This window comes from Camelina sativa, chromosome 20, assembly GCF_030686135.1.
Source record: "Camelina sativa cultivar CO46 ecotype springtype chromosome 20, ASM3068613v1".
In the NCBI taxonomy this organism is placed as follows: domain Eukaryota; kingdom Viridiplantae; phylum Streptophyta; class Magnoliopsida; order Brassicales; family Brassicaceae; genus Camelina; species Camelina sativa.
The window spans coordinates 1,766,429-1,780,425 of NC_141899.1; the positions used below are offsets into that span (position 1 = coordinate 1,766,429).

Below are 13,997 nucleotides of genomic sequence, written 5' to 3' on the forward strand. Positions count from 1 at the left end.
TGGGACACACAAAATAAAAGATTTAATTTGTTGGGCTTATCGGGCCTCAGCTAAGCGTTACTAACTAAATTGGATATTAGGCCCAATAATAATAGAACGATTGTTACGGTCCATAACTGGATGAAAATTAAACCCTAAAAGAGAGAACCTCTTTATTTATATAGAAAGGCAATTTTATCACCCCCGTCTTTGCTTCTTTGTTATTTGCCGCCGCCGCTTCGTCGTCCTCGCAGGTATGTTCTTGGTTAGCCCTAGTGTTTGTGTCATGTGTCGAAATTTGCAGAAGCTTTTGATGTATGTTTGATCTTTTGTTGCGGTTTTTGTCTCTGTAGCTATAAAATTTGTCAATCTCGGTTAGATAATGGAAATGTAGTGAAGTAGGGTTTGATTTACAATCTGATGCTGCTCAATCTTAGTACTTCTAGTTTAGTTGATGTATCAATGGCTTAGGTTTTGTTAATATACATGAGTCCTCTTTCAAGGCCAGTGTCCATGTATGTTGATGCATATCTCTTGATTCATCTGTAACTGTTAAGACACTGACATTGCAATTTTCTTGTATGTTTACTTGATTGTTTATATGTTTTATGGATCTCTTTTGTTTCTGATTGTCATTGGCATTTCTGCATTTACACCTAGATCTTGAACTTTAGGGGCATTTCTTGATACATGTTTGAATCCCTTAGTTCTATTGTTGTTGTTGTTTCTCTAAGACATGTGGTGACTCTTTCTTTTAGCAGGTAAGTCACACACAGGTAAAGTGAAAGATGGGGCGTGTAAGAACCAAGACGGTGAAGAAGTCTTCTCGTCAAGTGATTGAGAAGTACTACTCTCGCATGACTCTTGACTTCCACACCAACAAGAAGATCCTTGAAGAAGTCGCCATCATCCCTTCAAAGAGACTCCGCAACAAGATTGCTGGATTCTCCACCCACTTGATGAAACGTATCCAGAAGGGACCAGTCCGTGGTATCTCACTCAAGCTTCAAGAGGAAGAGCGTGAACGCCGCATGGACTTTGTTCCCGATGAGTCTGCTATCAAGACTGATGAGATTAAGGTTGACAAAGAGACTCTTGAGATGCTTGCTTCTCTTGGTATGTCTGACACTCCTGGCTTCTCTCAAGTCGAGCCACAAGCTATCGCTGCTACTGCCCCTTTCGGCAGGCCACCAAGAAGATACTAGGATGTCTTTGTTATCTTCATCCAGCCAATTCTAGTCACAAGATTGGCTCTCTTTATTTCACAGTTAGGTACAAGAAAGATTGCTTGTTTATTTTCTCTTTTGATTCAAGATTTGTCTGAGACTCTTTTGTTTTTAATGGTTTTTGAGTTTTGCCGAACCAATATTGAAGTTAGACACTTTTGAATTTTGATAGTAACTACAACTTTTCCCCTCATACGAAACATCTGAGACAAATTCAATTATAACAAAATTAGACTTTGTGAAGGGCAAATTGGTAATTTTACACAGAAGGATCATGTTTCGTTATAACCAGAGAGAAGAGAAGTGAAGAGACGAGAGAAAAGGAGAGAATGGATAATGGAGGGAGCGTGTTGTCGCTCTCTGCTCCACACTTCCCTTACTCGGCCACCATTCTCCGACGTCACTCTCCGTTAGCTTCCATCTCTTTCTCCCTCAAACCACCGCCGCAACCACCACAACCTCCGCCCGATCCTCCTGAGAGTCCACCTGACCTCCGCCGCCCGGTGAAATCTCTTGGCACTTCTTCTTCTTCTAAAACCCCTTCCCCTTCTCCTAAAACCCCTCTTAAGATTAATCCACTCAAGAAGGGTTTGACAAATCGTTCTTCTGAGGTTTCGAGTAATAAAGCTTCTTCCTTTAGCTCTTCTACTCTCGCATCCAAACTACGTTTGTCCAGCAAGCTATCTCCTCCCCCTCCTCCTCCGCCTCCTGTAGAGGAAACCCAATTCCGAGATGACTTCCGAAGAGACAAGAAACCACCGGAAGAAGAAGAAGAAGAAACTCGAAAGCCGCAACAGGAGTTCCGACAAGAAGGGAAGATATTCGTCGGTAATTTACCGACATGGATAAAGAAACCAGAGTTTGAGGATTATTTCCGACAGTTCGGACCAATAGAGAATGTGATTCTGATCAAGGGACATCACGAGGTCGAGAAAAACGCGGGATTTGGGTTCATTATTTACGCGGCGGAGAAATCTGCAATGAAAGCTGTGGAGTTCGACGGCGTAGAGTTTCACGGAAGGATATTGACGGTGAAGCTAGACGACGGGAAGAGGCTTAAAACGAAGGCTGAGCAGAGGGTGAGATGGGTACAGGACGGAGAAGAAGACGCTAAGATGTCGAATAAGTCGTCTTGGCATCAAGACAGAGAAGGGTCACGGAAGTCACTACAGAGGATTCTTGATACCAATGGAGATAACTGGCAAGCTGTTATTTCTGCTTTCGAGAAGATCAACAAGGTTTGACATTGTTTTAACATATCAGTTTTGCTCTGTTTTTTGACTTATATGATTTGTGATTGGAACAAGGTTTGACATTGTTTTAACATATCAGTTTTGCTCTGTTTTTTGACTTATATGATTTGTGATTGGAACGAACATAGGAGTCAAGTGATGGATGTGTAATCTTCTTTTATCGTTCTTATGTTTATACATTATGCGCAGCCTTCTAGGACAGAGTTTGGTTTGATGGTGAAGTTCTATGGAAGAAGAGGTGATATGCATCGTGCACGTGAGACTTTTGAGAGGATGCGCGCCAGGGGTATCACACCAACATCACGTATATACACAAGGTCAGATTCTGATTGGTCAAACGTGTCATGGATAAGTCTTTGCTTGAATGAACTTTAGAATGAATTGGCACGTTGTCTTGTTTCATTTCCAAAGTAAAAAGATTGGTATCTTTGTTGCTATAGATGTAATTAGTTTCGGATTCCTCAAAGGTTAAAAAGAGGATTTGTTTCATGCAGCCTTATTCACGCTTATGCAGTTGGTAGAGACATGGAAGAAGCAGTGTCTTGTGTTCGTAAAATGAAGGAAGAAGGAATTGAGATGAGTTTGGTGACTTATAGTGTTATTGTTGGAGGATTCTCTAAAGCAGGAAATGCCGAGTAAGTAATATATATTATGTCTGCCTGGATCTGTGACCATTCTTAAATCTTCAAATACTTTTTGTATACCATATGCTAATTCGATCTAATACTTTGTTGTCTTTGGAAGAGCTGCAGATCACTGGTTTGATGAAGCCAAACGGATACACAAAACCCTTAATGCCAGTATTTATGGAAAAATCATATATGCACACTGGTAGGTAACCATTGATATGATATTCTGACTCTGTTAGTGTGGTTTGTTGGTTTTGTATTATTTAATCTAAAACATTCTGAACATATTCTCAGTCAGACGTGCAATATGGAGCGGGCAGAAGAATTAGTGAGGGAGATGGAAGAAGAAGGTATTGACGCTCCTATTGCCATCTACCATACCATGATGGATGGCTATACAATGGTCGCCGATGAGAAGAAAGGCTTAATTGTTTTCAAAAGACTTAAAGTAACCTTTTACTTTAGAATTGGATTCTTTGTTACGTCCTCTTTAGAAGAATCTGAGCAAGTGAACATGATTTATATCTGTTTTGCTATAGGAATGTGGATTCACTCCAACAGTTGTCACTTATGGATGCCTCATTAATCTTTATACTAAGGTAAGGAGAACCATAGTGTGTGTATGAGTATTATTTGGATGATCTTCTTGTATTGTGTTTTGATGTCTGCATCTTCTTTTTAGGTTGGAAAGATTACAAAAGCTTTGGAAGTTAGCAGAACGATGAAGGAAGAGGGCATAAAGCATAATTTAAAGACTTATTCAATGATGATCAATGGATTTGTAAAACTAAAAGATTGGGCCAATGCGTTTGCTGTATTTGAAGATATGGTGAATGAAGGAATGAAACCAGATGTCATATTATATAACAACATCATTGCAGCATTCTGCGGAATGGGTAACATGGATCGAGCGATCCAGACTGTTAAGGAAATGCAAAAGCTGAGACATAGGCCAACCACACGAACGTTTATGCCTATCATAAACGGATTTGCAAAATCCGGGGACATGAGGAGATCTCTAGAAGTTTTCGATATGATGAGACGATGCGGGTGTGTTCCAACTGTTCACACTTTCAATGCTTTGATTAATGGTTTAGTTGAGAAACGTCAGGTATGTCTATGTCTCATATAGTTCTCCTATAGAGAGACTGTTGAATTGAACTAAATCTCTTGTTAAAACTATTTTTTTGTAGATGGAAAAAGCTGTTGAGATATTAGATGAGATGACTTTAGCTGGTGTTAGTGCGAACGAACACACTTACACAAAGATCATGCAAGGCTATGCATCAGTTGGTGATACAGGAAAAGCCTTCGAGTATTTTACAAGACTTCAAAACGAAGGTTTGGAAGTTGACATTTTCACTTACGAGGCGTTACTTAAAGCTTGCTGCAAATCAGGACGGATGCAGAGTGCATTAGCTGTCACAAAAGAAATGAGCGCACGGAACATCCCGCGCAATTCCTTCGTCTATAACATACTAATAGACGGGTAAAGTATATGATTTTTTTTGTAGGCACTACTAAATGGTCTGCTTCTAGAATTCTCATTTGCTTCCTTCTGGATTATTTTAGATGGGCACGAAGAGGCGATGTATGGGAAGCTGCAGATTTGATACAGCAGATGAAAAAGGAAGGTGTTAAACCCGACATTCATACTTACACATCCTTCATTAGCGCTTGTTCTAAGGCCGGTGACATGAATGTAAGTTTCCATTTCAAGAAGCAGATTCTTGTCTATGTTCTTTTCGTTTCACGTTGGTTTGGTAATTAGAAAGAAACTTTTGAAAATGTTTTGACAGAGAGCTACGAAAACAATTGAAGAAATGGCGGCACTAGGGGTGAGGCCTAACATCAAGACGTACACGACCTTAATAAAAGGATGGGCGCGAGCTTCACTTCCAGAGAAGGCCTTAAATTGCTACGAGGAAATGAAGGCGATGGGGCTAAAACCTGACAAAGCTGTGTATCATTGCCTTCTGACTTCGCTTTTGTCTCGTGCTTCAATCGCAGAAGCTTACATATACTCGGGAGTTATGACTATCTGCAAGGAAATGGTTGAGGCAGGCTTGATCGTTGATATGGGAACTGCGGTTCACTGGTCTAAATGTCTGTGTAAGATCGAAGGTTCTGGTGGTGAGCTCACTGAGACGTTGCAGAAGACGTTCCCACCTGATTGGAGCTCCCATCATCATCACCATGCGTTTTTGGATCAAGTTTCTGATGTTGACTCCGATGAAGATGATGTTGATGGTGAGGATGATGTTGATGATGATGTTAACTCGGTTTCTGGTTTCTTATCTTACAAGTAAGAAAACAAACCGATATTGTAAGAAATTTTAGTATACAGAGCGATGTCAGCATATTTTGTTTTATGTTTCTATAATATAAAATCTTATTGAAAAGTACAATTTCTTGATTAGTTGATAAAAAAATGACATCAGAAGATAAATCCAAAAGACAGACGAAAGCAAAGTTATTACATTTTGATCCATCTAGAGACATGTGGGTTATGCGGATTAGTTCGTAATTAACCGCCAAAAATGGAATGAAGGATTTGACAGATTTTGGTAGACTGTCATAATCTTTGACATATTTGAGATATTTTCATCGTATATGATCTGATTAGTAGCATAACTGACTTATGAATTTTTTTTCAGAAAAAGATTACCTCTAGGCTCTAGGAAAGCTAAATCTGCATTAAAATTGTTGGATTTGAGCAGCATGCTTAACTCATAAATTTTAATGTCAGATTAACTAGTGGAAGTAGTATACTTCCAAAAATGGTTATTTCTGTCAGTATATAATAAAACCAGTCTGTTCTAAGATATCGATCATGTGCATATCCAAAATTCTAACTGAAAATGCATCTGAAAATTCATATATAATTTTCAGGGAAAGAAAAAGAAAAAAAATTATGACGGCAAAAAAGATTAAAAAAAAAAATTGTAATTTTATATTCTTTGAAACAAAACTGTATATCTCTCACTGAGTGTTAACACCTAATAGAACAAACTACATTATCTTAACAACACATGTTTTGACAGTTTGTTTATATTAAAATTAATTAAATTTTAATGTTAATCTTGTGTATACGCATTAAATAAAATTAAGATTATAAGTTTGTTTTATATACTATTATATACTTAGAAGATATGCAAATCTGACTTCGAAAACAGAAAAATAAATAATTGAGTGTTGATCCTTAATAAAACACTAGTCAGAAGTCAGAACTCTCCAACCCCATGAACCCATGTCTTTAAACATATTAAATTTTGTAAAATACTCAATATAATTGGCCAATACGTTGCATGATAGGTTAACTAAATCATATTAAATATAAACATGTGGTTCGTAAACGTACGTCGTCTCACAAGTCACATGTTATAATTGTTGTATGGCAAATAAACATTCATACACCAACTTAATCATACTGTCGAAAGGCGTATAATTATTGTTATCCATCATAATTGTGAAGATTAGGATAAGAACAAAAGAAAATTGTATTAATAGTGAATCAATCATGTTAAGTTATTTTATGTTAAAATGTTCATGACTATAACATTATAAAAAAAATGAAGATGTTTATGACTAGGAAGGTCGTAGACAAAAGGAACAAATATGACAGGGAACTTAAGATACAATGGATCTCCCACTTCCGTACCTTCTTCTCTTCTTCCACTTTTAAGTTTCACCAGAGTAACAAAGAGATGAAGTTTGGATGACATGATACTGATTAAAACTAAAGAGATACATATATTATATAGTGTCTTTCCACTATATATGAATTTTGGAAGTTATGTGACAGTTTGATTTGATAGTCTATATTTTCAGCTATCAAAGTACTTCACAAATTCATTTGTAAACAGAAGTAGTTTCATAATAAATTAGAGTGATTTCTATATTCTTGCTTATACGAATGAAACAGGAACCAAAACTCAGTTATACTCTGATAAAATCTCATAAATCTCCGACATTTAATTTTCGATGAAGAGATTATTAATGAAGTGCGGGGTCAAGAAAGAAATTGTTTTGTTTTCTTATTCATCAAATCGTTTGAAAATTGAAAACATAAAACTAACAAGTCAAAATCTAGTTGAGAGAAGTAGAGAGGCGGTGCCCATGTGGCCTTCTTATTACATTTAAGTTCTAGGTACACACACATATATACGTGACCTTAAAACGTTACATTATTATTCCAATTGTACTATTTAAAGACCTCTAATTACCTTCATAACTATTTCATTCATAAATATGAACCCCTTTTAAGACGAGTTCTCTAAACCCATCTATACTGTTGACAACAAAACTAGCCTTTATTGTTGTAAGGTAGGAACATCAGAAAAAGGACATTTCTTTGTTTTGAGTATTTGTCTCTTACAATATGTTCATACTACTGCATTCTAGAGATGAACCTATTCATCAGTAGCTTTCCACTTTGCGCTCATGCACATATAGCTTTGTTGAATGTGTACATAACATAACTGTGTAGCTATATAGAAGATACATATTAAATATTTGGACCAAACAAAAGTGACCCATGAGGTCTTTAAGGACTTGATGATTTTATATTAGTTATTAGCAATTTTTAAATTAATGATTAATATACATGTAATAAAACACTCATATGATACGTAGGAGGGTAGTATTATCGAAGACTAGTTGCTAATTACTAGTAGTACAAATTTAAAGAACTAATCATGAGGGTCAACGGGTACATGCATTGCTGGCTTTGCCTGTTGTTCGATGATTTCAAGTAATGCTCTTTTTCATGCAATCTTGATAATCATATTTTTTAATCAACTAGCACTTGATTGTACTTTTTTCCTATTCTTTAAAAAATATTCTTATATTCTTTTAATTAATACTAAGATTGCTGAATTATTCGTTACAGTGTTCATTTTTAATTAGTAAAACTCCATAGAATCATATGAGTAGTTTGATAATAGGTACAATTAATTACGAGATCTCTTGTTCGACTTTACTATATTAGTATCCTAACTGTCAAATAAGGAAAACTTTTAACTAACCAAACTAGTTTTTTTTTTTTTGTGCAACCATATGTTATCATTCATTAAAGAAAGAGTAACATACAAAGGAGATAGGCTAGTTTAAGGGATAACAAAGGGGAAACCCCAACAAATAGTACAGCAAAGCAATAAAGATAAATAGGAACAACAAATATTAAGAGCTTGAGAGCTATGGACCAAAGGCTTGACAGCGATCTGGAGCATGTGAGATCAAGACATATCGATGCATCTTCCAAGAGCAAGTCTAGGGAAGAGAGGATGACCATTGTCTTGAACCAAAGACTAAGTGGCAAGGGAGCAACCAAAGCTAGGACTCTCGTAAGAGTTTTGCCAAGGTAAGGAGCAAGGTTGGATGTGCTCTGCAAATCGACCACTACAAGGGTGGATGTGATTCTGCGTTTTGGTGAGGGAAGCTTGAGGAGGTTGCGGTAACTACTACCTCTTTGAGCAGGAGTCATAATGCCGCTAATCTTCAGGCTTTGATGAGGGGACTTCAAGAAGTTGATGCAAAAATAATTGGTCACTATAAACACTAGGCGAGGGGAAAAGAAGAGGTTGATGAAGCAGAGGTAACCCCCACTCCGTAGAGGTGGGATCATAATGCCAATCTTCAACAAACAATCTCCTTCTAGGGATTCATCCTTAAGAGAATCAAGTAACAGGGTTCTTAAAGGACTCTTGGACCAAACTAGTAGTGGTTGGTGGTTAAGGTTCGCTAGCAGTCTTCGAACTAGCAGAAATCTTAAGCTAAACAGCCAATGACTAGTTAGGGGAAGAGTGGAATTCAGACTAGGCCTGGTTACAAGATGACACTAGAGCAGAAAAGCTATGGGTACATTGTATGTTAGGGGATCAGGGAGAGCAAGCAATAGAGATAAACCAATTGGCAGGTCAGAAACAATATCAACAAGCAGCATTGCAAGACTCCAAAACAAGCTCTTTATTTGGCCTTGACGCAAGGAAGGTTCAAACACATTCGAGATAACTAAGGATCTGCTACCGAGTATAACTTGTCTTGACCAAGCAGGATACCAAGGTATAACACGATATGGGCTTGCTAAGAGGTTAAAGCTAGTGAGTCTAAGGCGTTTACAGGTCAGGGATGAGTTATAGTTTATCCAACCTAAACTATCTTCCAGGATTTGAGCATAAGAGTGGAGAAATAACCTGGGATACAAGAGTCTCGAGGGAGAATCAGGGGTCACCACCGAGGAGGTTTTCTTTGTCAAACGATTCACCGGTGGCGTCAAAGCAGAGCTTCCGTCCATTTGCAGCCAAGTAGAACACTTGGTGAGAGGACCTGAGTCCAAGGAGCGGTAAGGTGATAAAAATGACGGCTTAAAGGGGCGGTGAGGCGGACGAAAACCAGATCTAGGGGAGTCCTGATAGATCTCTCGAGCAGGAACAAGGTGGTTGGGGCTCGATGTGTTGGATTCACCGAGAGGAATACCCAGAGACGGAGTCAAAGGAGGTGATTGAAGCTTGCGCAAATTCGGAGATGAAATCCAGAAACTCGACGGACCGCGGATAGAGCTGAAACTAGAGAAGAGAAGACGACAGAGGAAGCAGAAGCCGTGAAGATGCAGGAACCAAGTCCCAGCGACGCCGATCAGGCTCAGCGCCGCCGGGGGAGAAGTTTTCGATGGTTGTGCCAGAAAGAGAGAAACTAGGGCGAACTTTTTTTTCCTGCTTTCTATGTATTAATTACTAACCAAACTAGTTTAAACTTCTTTTACAGCGAACCAAAGTAATGATTCTATCAACTGGTTTAGTTCAACTTATTTATCTGTGCCAGCGTGTGCTTGATCTAAACACAATTCGAAGAAGAACCGATTTTCACAACAACAGTATTGCTTTTGGATCGACCTCTTTGTATGCTTTATCAAATTTCTGCAATATATTGAACCAGCCTCTATATATTTCTCTTATTACAAATATTTTGCTAGAGAGGAAAATATATTATAGCTTTATAGCTTTCTCTATGATGATTAGTCTGAAAAAGATTGTAAGGAATTTTTGGGTGCAAAGTCCGACATACGTATCATTTGGTCGCACGAGCACAATATTCGTATCTCTTCTGTATGTTTTATACTAGCTAGTACCAAATTAAGTGCTGAGATCTGTTTTATACTACATTCGACGCTTGGAAAAAGTAGTAATTCGCTTCTCAACACCTTAGACATTTCCACAAAACAAAAAAATGTGTTAATTTTTAGTTCTCATATATATGCAAATAAAATATATACTGACTTACTGAGAACTAAACAAAACGTAAATAAATACGAAGTACAGTAATTTTGACCATTTATCAAATCTACCTACTTACTTTTAAAGTAGGTTGTAAAATATCAACATCAAAAACATTTGAGGTAAATTTCATAAAGTACTTTATTATAGTGATATGGATTAAAATCACCGTTGAAGTTGTTGAGTATTTACTTCTAAGTTTTGCTACAAACTGTGCTTGGCATTTATTATTTTTCTTACTCTGGTAAAAAAAAAAAAAAAAAAAAAAGGAGAATCGAGAAATAATTATAGTATAAAATCGGTCTTTAGCAAACGGATAATAACAGGTATGTTCATGGTTTAATTAAATTATAAGCAGCTTGATAAAATCAAGTAAAAAGTACAGTAATTTTTTTTTAAATCAACTGTATAACTACTGAGCGAATTCAAAATTATAATATGACAAAAACATTGTTGAAAAAATTAAACATAAAAGTTGTAAGAGCACTGTAGATTATTTTTCTATTATATATTTTCAATTGTAACAAGTTGAATAGTCTATCATAAACACTGTAGATTATTCAAATAACTGCCGAAACATAATTTAATGGATCATAAAGTTAAGAGTGGGAAATATACTGAATTTTGGTAAATTAAATTTGGTCCCATAAAGATCTAGTAGAGTAGTAATAGAAGATGGCAATGAACAATTAATATATGCGTGATTCAACGGTGCCCTCTCTTTAAATTCCTCACATGAGTTTTGCACACAAAATCTCACATCAAATCTATAGTTTTCTTTTCTTCTTCTTCTTCTTCTTCTTCTTCTTCTATTTTTCCTATATTTGTCCCGAAAAGGTTTACCCAATATCTTACGCAAATTAAGGCAAAACAAGAAGAAAAGTTGCAAAAGACAAAATAAGTGAAGGTGTTGGTAAATAAAGTTAAAAATGTACGAGAAAATAATGATGCACTTATTTTCACAACAATGGGGGTTCAACATCAGATTGACTCTGTTTAAAACTTTTTTCTACTTTCACTTTAAAATCTCTGCAACTCTAGAATGTATTGATTATTCTTCTTCAAGGACACTTTTTCAGAATCACCTTCTTCCTTACATTCTTGTTTCAACCTTGATGGATCATATCCTTTTATTTCTTATTTTTACCTATAGTAAGTAAGAAAGAAATTCACCAAGTTAAAAAGTTGCAGAGATAATTGAATAATCAATAATATAAACATCTTTTAATGAAATATAAATAACATGTTGACCAAGAATATTAGCATAAATTTAGTTCTTAAAGTCGTAAAGAGAGAGTAAATTAAAAAAATGAGAAGAAGATTTGACAAGACGAGCCAATTGACAAGAATGTAGTACCGTCAATCAACCTTTACATATATATATAAATTATTTATATATTTTGTTGGGATTTGTTATTTTATTTCTGCAATATTTTATTGTAAGCAACCGTTTTTAATGCTTTGTGTTCTGCACACTGCTTTGTCATTGGCTCGGGACTAACATTTTTATGTATGTGTGTATCCCTACATTTAATATTTTTTATTTATTTTTTCGTTTGTCTTCCAACCAAATTGAATGCTACTGCTGTGTTTTCACCACCACTATAACTCATACTTGCTCATGACTCATGAGTATAATATTGTCATCTTCAATTCATATACCAAAGACAAAAAAAAAAAAAAAAAAATTCCTATAGAGCCATTGTTTGCATGAATTTTTTTGTTAGTTCAAAACTAACCTCTCCAAAACAAACCCATCGAGCTAATAATGTGTTTATGTAAAACTTTAAGTAAATAACTAAATGAGTGCTTTCGTCACACAAGATTGATTTTTTTTTTCTTTTAAATTTGTAAAAAGTTGGTTCTTTCATGTAAAGTGTGTCTCAACCGATCGAGGGACAAGAAAGATTACCAATGATAATATAACTATTGTCCAAACTCCAAACACACGCATAATCGTACCACTTTTCATCATTCATTATCAAATTCGCCAATGTATATGTGTGTGTGATGTAAATAAAACAAGAAAATATTATAATTTCCTCAATAATTTGAAAAATAATATAATAATAAAAAAACATGTTATATAAAGCTTATGAATTATTTTAGATCAAACAAAAGCCAAAAAGTAGAATTGGATTGTAGCAAATACATATATTGGAAATTACTATTAAAAATCTCGGTTGAACAGAAACGAATCGAAAAAGTTAACCACAAAACAAAACAAACTATCAACTTCAATCATCATAATTTTTTAGTTTAAGACTTTTTAACAGAAACTTTATAATAAATAAATATTTAACATTAAAAAATAAAATAACAAAAATAAATAAATAAAGAGAGGAGACACATGAGAGAGAGTAGACCAGACCCACCAGTCTCTTCTTCTTCTTCTTCCCTCCAACTCCTTCTTCACCCTTCCCTCTCCCATTTATTACCAAACCTCACAAACTCAACCAAACAAAATCTTTGTACCTCAAAATGGGGAAGACAAAGAAGATGATGAAGCTCTCTTCTCTATTCAAATCCGGAGCCGGAGGTTTACTCTCTGTTCCTCTCTGTTACAACAATGCCAAAACGCTTTCGTTTCGTGTCGGAGACGACATGATCAAGACTGTCAACTCTGTTTTCTTCGACCACAACAACGGCGGAGACTCTTCCGTATTAGAAGCGGAGACCCCTGTTTCTTGGTTCACAAACTCATCCGAGACAGCGAGTCACTCCACCGAGTCGGATCAAGACCTCGACGCTGAATCTCTAGAGATGGTCGTTCGTGGCGTCGTTAGATCGGAGCGTTTGTTCTTCGATCCGGGTGTCACGAGCTCGATTCTCGAAGAGTCTGATCTCAATTCGAAGAAGAAGGTGGTTGCGGCGGTGAGAGTCGATGATGATCGAGACGGTGTTTTCACGCCGCCGATCGAGGAGATAAGCGTCGCCGTGGCGATGGAATCTGAGGATCCGTACGGTGATTTTCGGAGATCGATGGAAGAGATGGTGATGAGTCACGGCGAGTTAGCTAAAGATTGGGATAGCTTGGAGTCGATGCTTGCGTGGTACTTGAGGATGAATGGGAAGAAGAGCCACGGCGTAATCGTTAGTGCTTTCGTCGATCTTCTCTCCGGACTCTCTGATTCCGGTGCTGGAACTACGTCGGCGTCGATATCGGATTCGGCTCGTTACTCAACCGCCGTTTCTTCTTTGCCGTCTTCGCCGTTATATTCTCAAGGTCAAACGGAGATTGAAGAGGTAGAGAGACGGAGCTGTTAAAAAAACAAATAAAAGATTCAGTTTTAATTTTTTGTTTTGTCTAATCTCGTTTTATTTTAGATTAATTAACCTTTTTTGGATTATGTAAAAACTAATTAGAGGATTAAATATATATATTTTTAGATCCATTATTGTCGATTTATTTAACTCATAAGCTAACACTATTTTCACCGTAAAAAATCAGATTAACCGCGAGAAACTCAACAAAGTTTACCAACAGATTCAGATAAATTTTGTATAAGAGTTCCCCCTGAAATAGGAAAAAACAAAAATAAATTATATACTATATGCTTTTTAAGAACATACTGTAGTATTAAAAGGAGAAAATATTTAGTAATAGTATTAACTTTTTTTGTTTCAAATATATGA

At 36.3% G+C, this 13,997-nt stretch overlaps 2 protein-coding genes and 1 pseudogene across 7 annotated transcripts; all 3 read left to right on the forward strand.

Annotated features, from left to right (window-relative positions):
• Positions 1–122: 122 nt before the first annotated feature.
• On the forward strand, positions 123–1,345 carry LOC104768671 (small ribosomal subunit protein eS17w). Of its 2 annotated transcripts, none has more exons than XM_010492697.3 (2): positions 123–233; positions 741–1,345. In XM_010492697.3, exon 2 carries the CDS (start codon positions 768–770, stop codon positions 1,182–1,184), a length of 417 nt encoding a protein of 138 aa, XP_010490999.1. In that variant the 5' UTR covers positions 123–233; positions 741–767; the 3' UTR covers positions 1,185–1,345. The 2 variants fall into 2 exon arrangements, with proteins under 2 accessions (XP_010490999.1, XP_010491000.1); XM_010492698.2 differs by having other exon boundaries at positions 143–233; positions 738–1,345.
• A 65-nt stretch (positions 1,346–1,410) lies between these two features.
• Positions 1,411–5,489, forward strand: LOC104768672 (pentatricopeptide repeat-containing protein At5g04810, chloroplastic). 4 transcript variants are annotated; one of them, XM_010492699.3, is made up of 10 exons: positions 1,411–2,443; positions 2,648–2,775; positions 2,953–3,093; positions 3,203–3,289; positions 3,382–3,535; positions 3,627–3,686; positions 3,770–4,198; positions 4,281–4,576; positions 4,660–4,789; positions 4,887–5,489. In XM_010492699.3, exons 1-10 carry the CDS (start codon positions 1,535–1,537, stop codon positions 5,394–5,396), a joined length of 2,844 nt encoding a protein of 947 aa, XP_010491001.2. In that variant the 5' UTR covers positions 1,411–1,534; the 3' UTR covers positions 5,397–5,489. The 4 variants fall into 4 exon arrangements, with proteins under 4 accessions (XP_010491001.2, XP_087361572.1, XP_087361574.1 ...); XM_087505446.1 differs by having other exon boundaries at positions 2,973–3,093; XM_087505448.1 differs by having other exon boundaries at positions 1,413–2,443; positions 2,973–3,093; positions 3,211–3,289.
• Positions 5,490–12,537: 7,048 nt separating this feature from the next.
• LOC104768673 (transcription repressor OFP13 pseudogene) lies at positions 12,538–13,756 on the forward strand (annotated as a pseudogene). Its single transcript, XR_015592364.1, has one exon. The product of XR_015592364.1 is annotated as a transcription repressor OFP13 pseudogene (transcript).
• Positions 13,757–13,997: the final 241 nt, after the last annotated feature.

What these genes read in the sequence shown, in the direction of transcription:
- LOC104768671 (XM_010492697.3), top strand. Translation starts at nt 768, where the DNA reads ATGGGGCGTGTAAGAACCAAGACGGTGAAGAAGTCTTCTCGTCAAGTG.
- LOC104768672 (XM_010492699.3), top strand. Translation starts at nt 1,535, where the DNA reads ATGGATAATGGAGGGAGCGTGTTGTCGCTCTCTGCTCCACACTTCCCT. An exon ending in AAAATCATATATGCACACTG is followed by an intron (nt 3,290 to 3,381) that starts GTAGGTAACCAT and finishes ACATATTCTCAG; the next exon opens with TCAGACGTGCAATATGGAGC. An exon ending in TCATTAATCTTTATACTAAG is followed by an intron (nt 3,687 to 3,769) that starts GTAAGGAGAACC and finishes TCTTCTTTTTAG; the next exon opens with GTTGGAAAGATTACAAAAGC.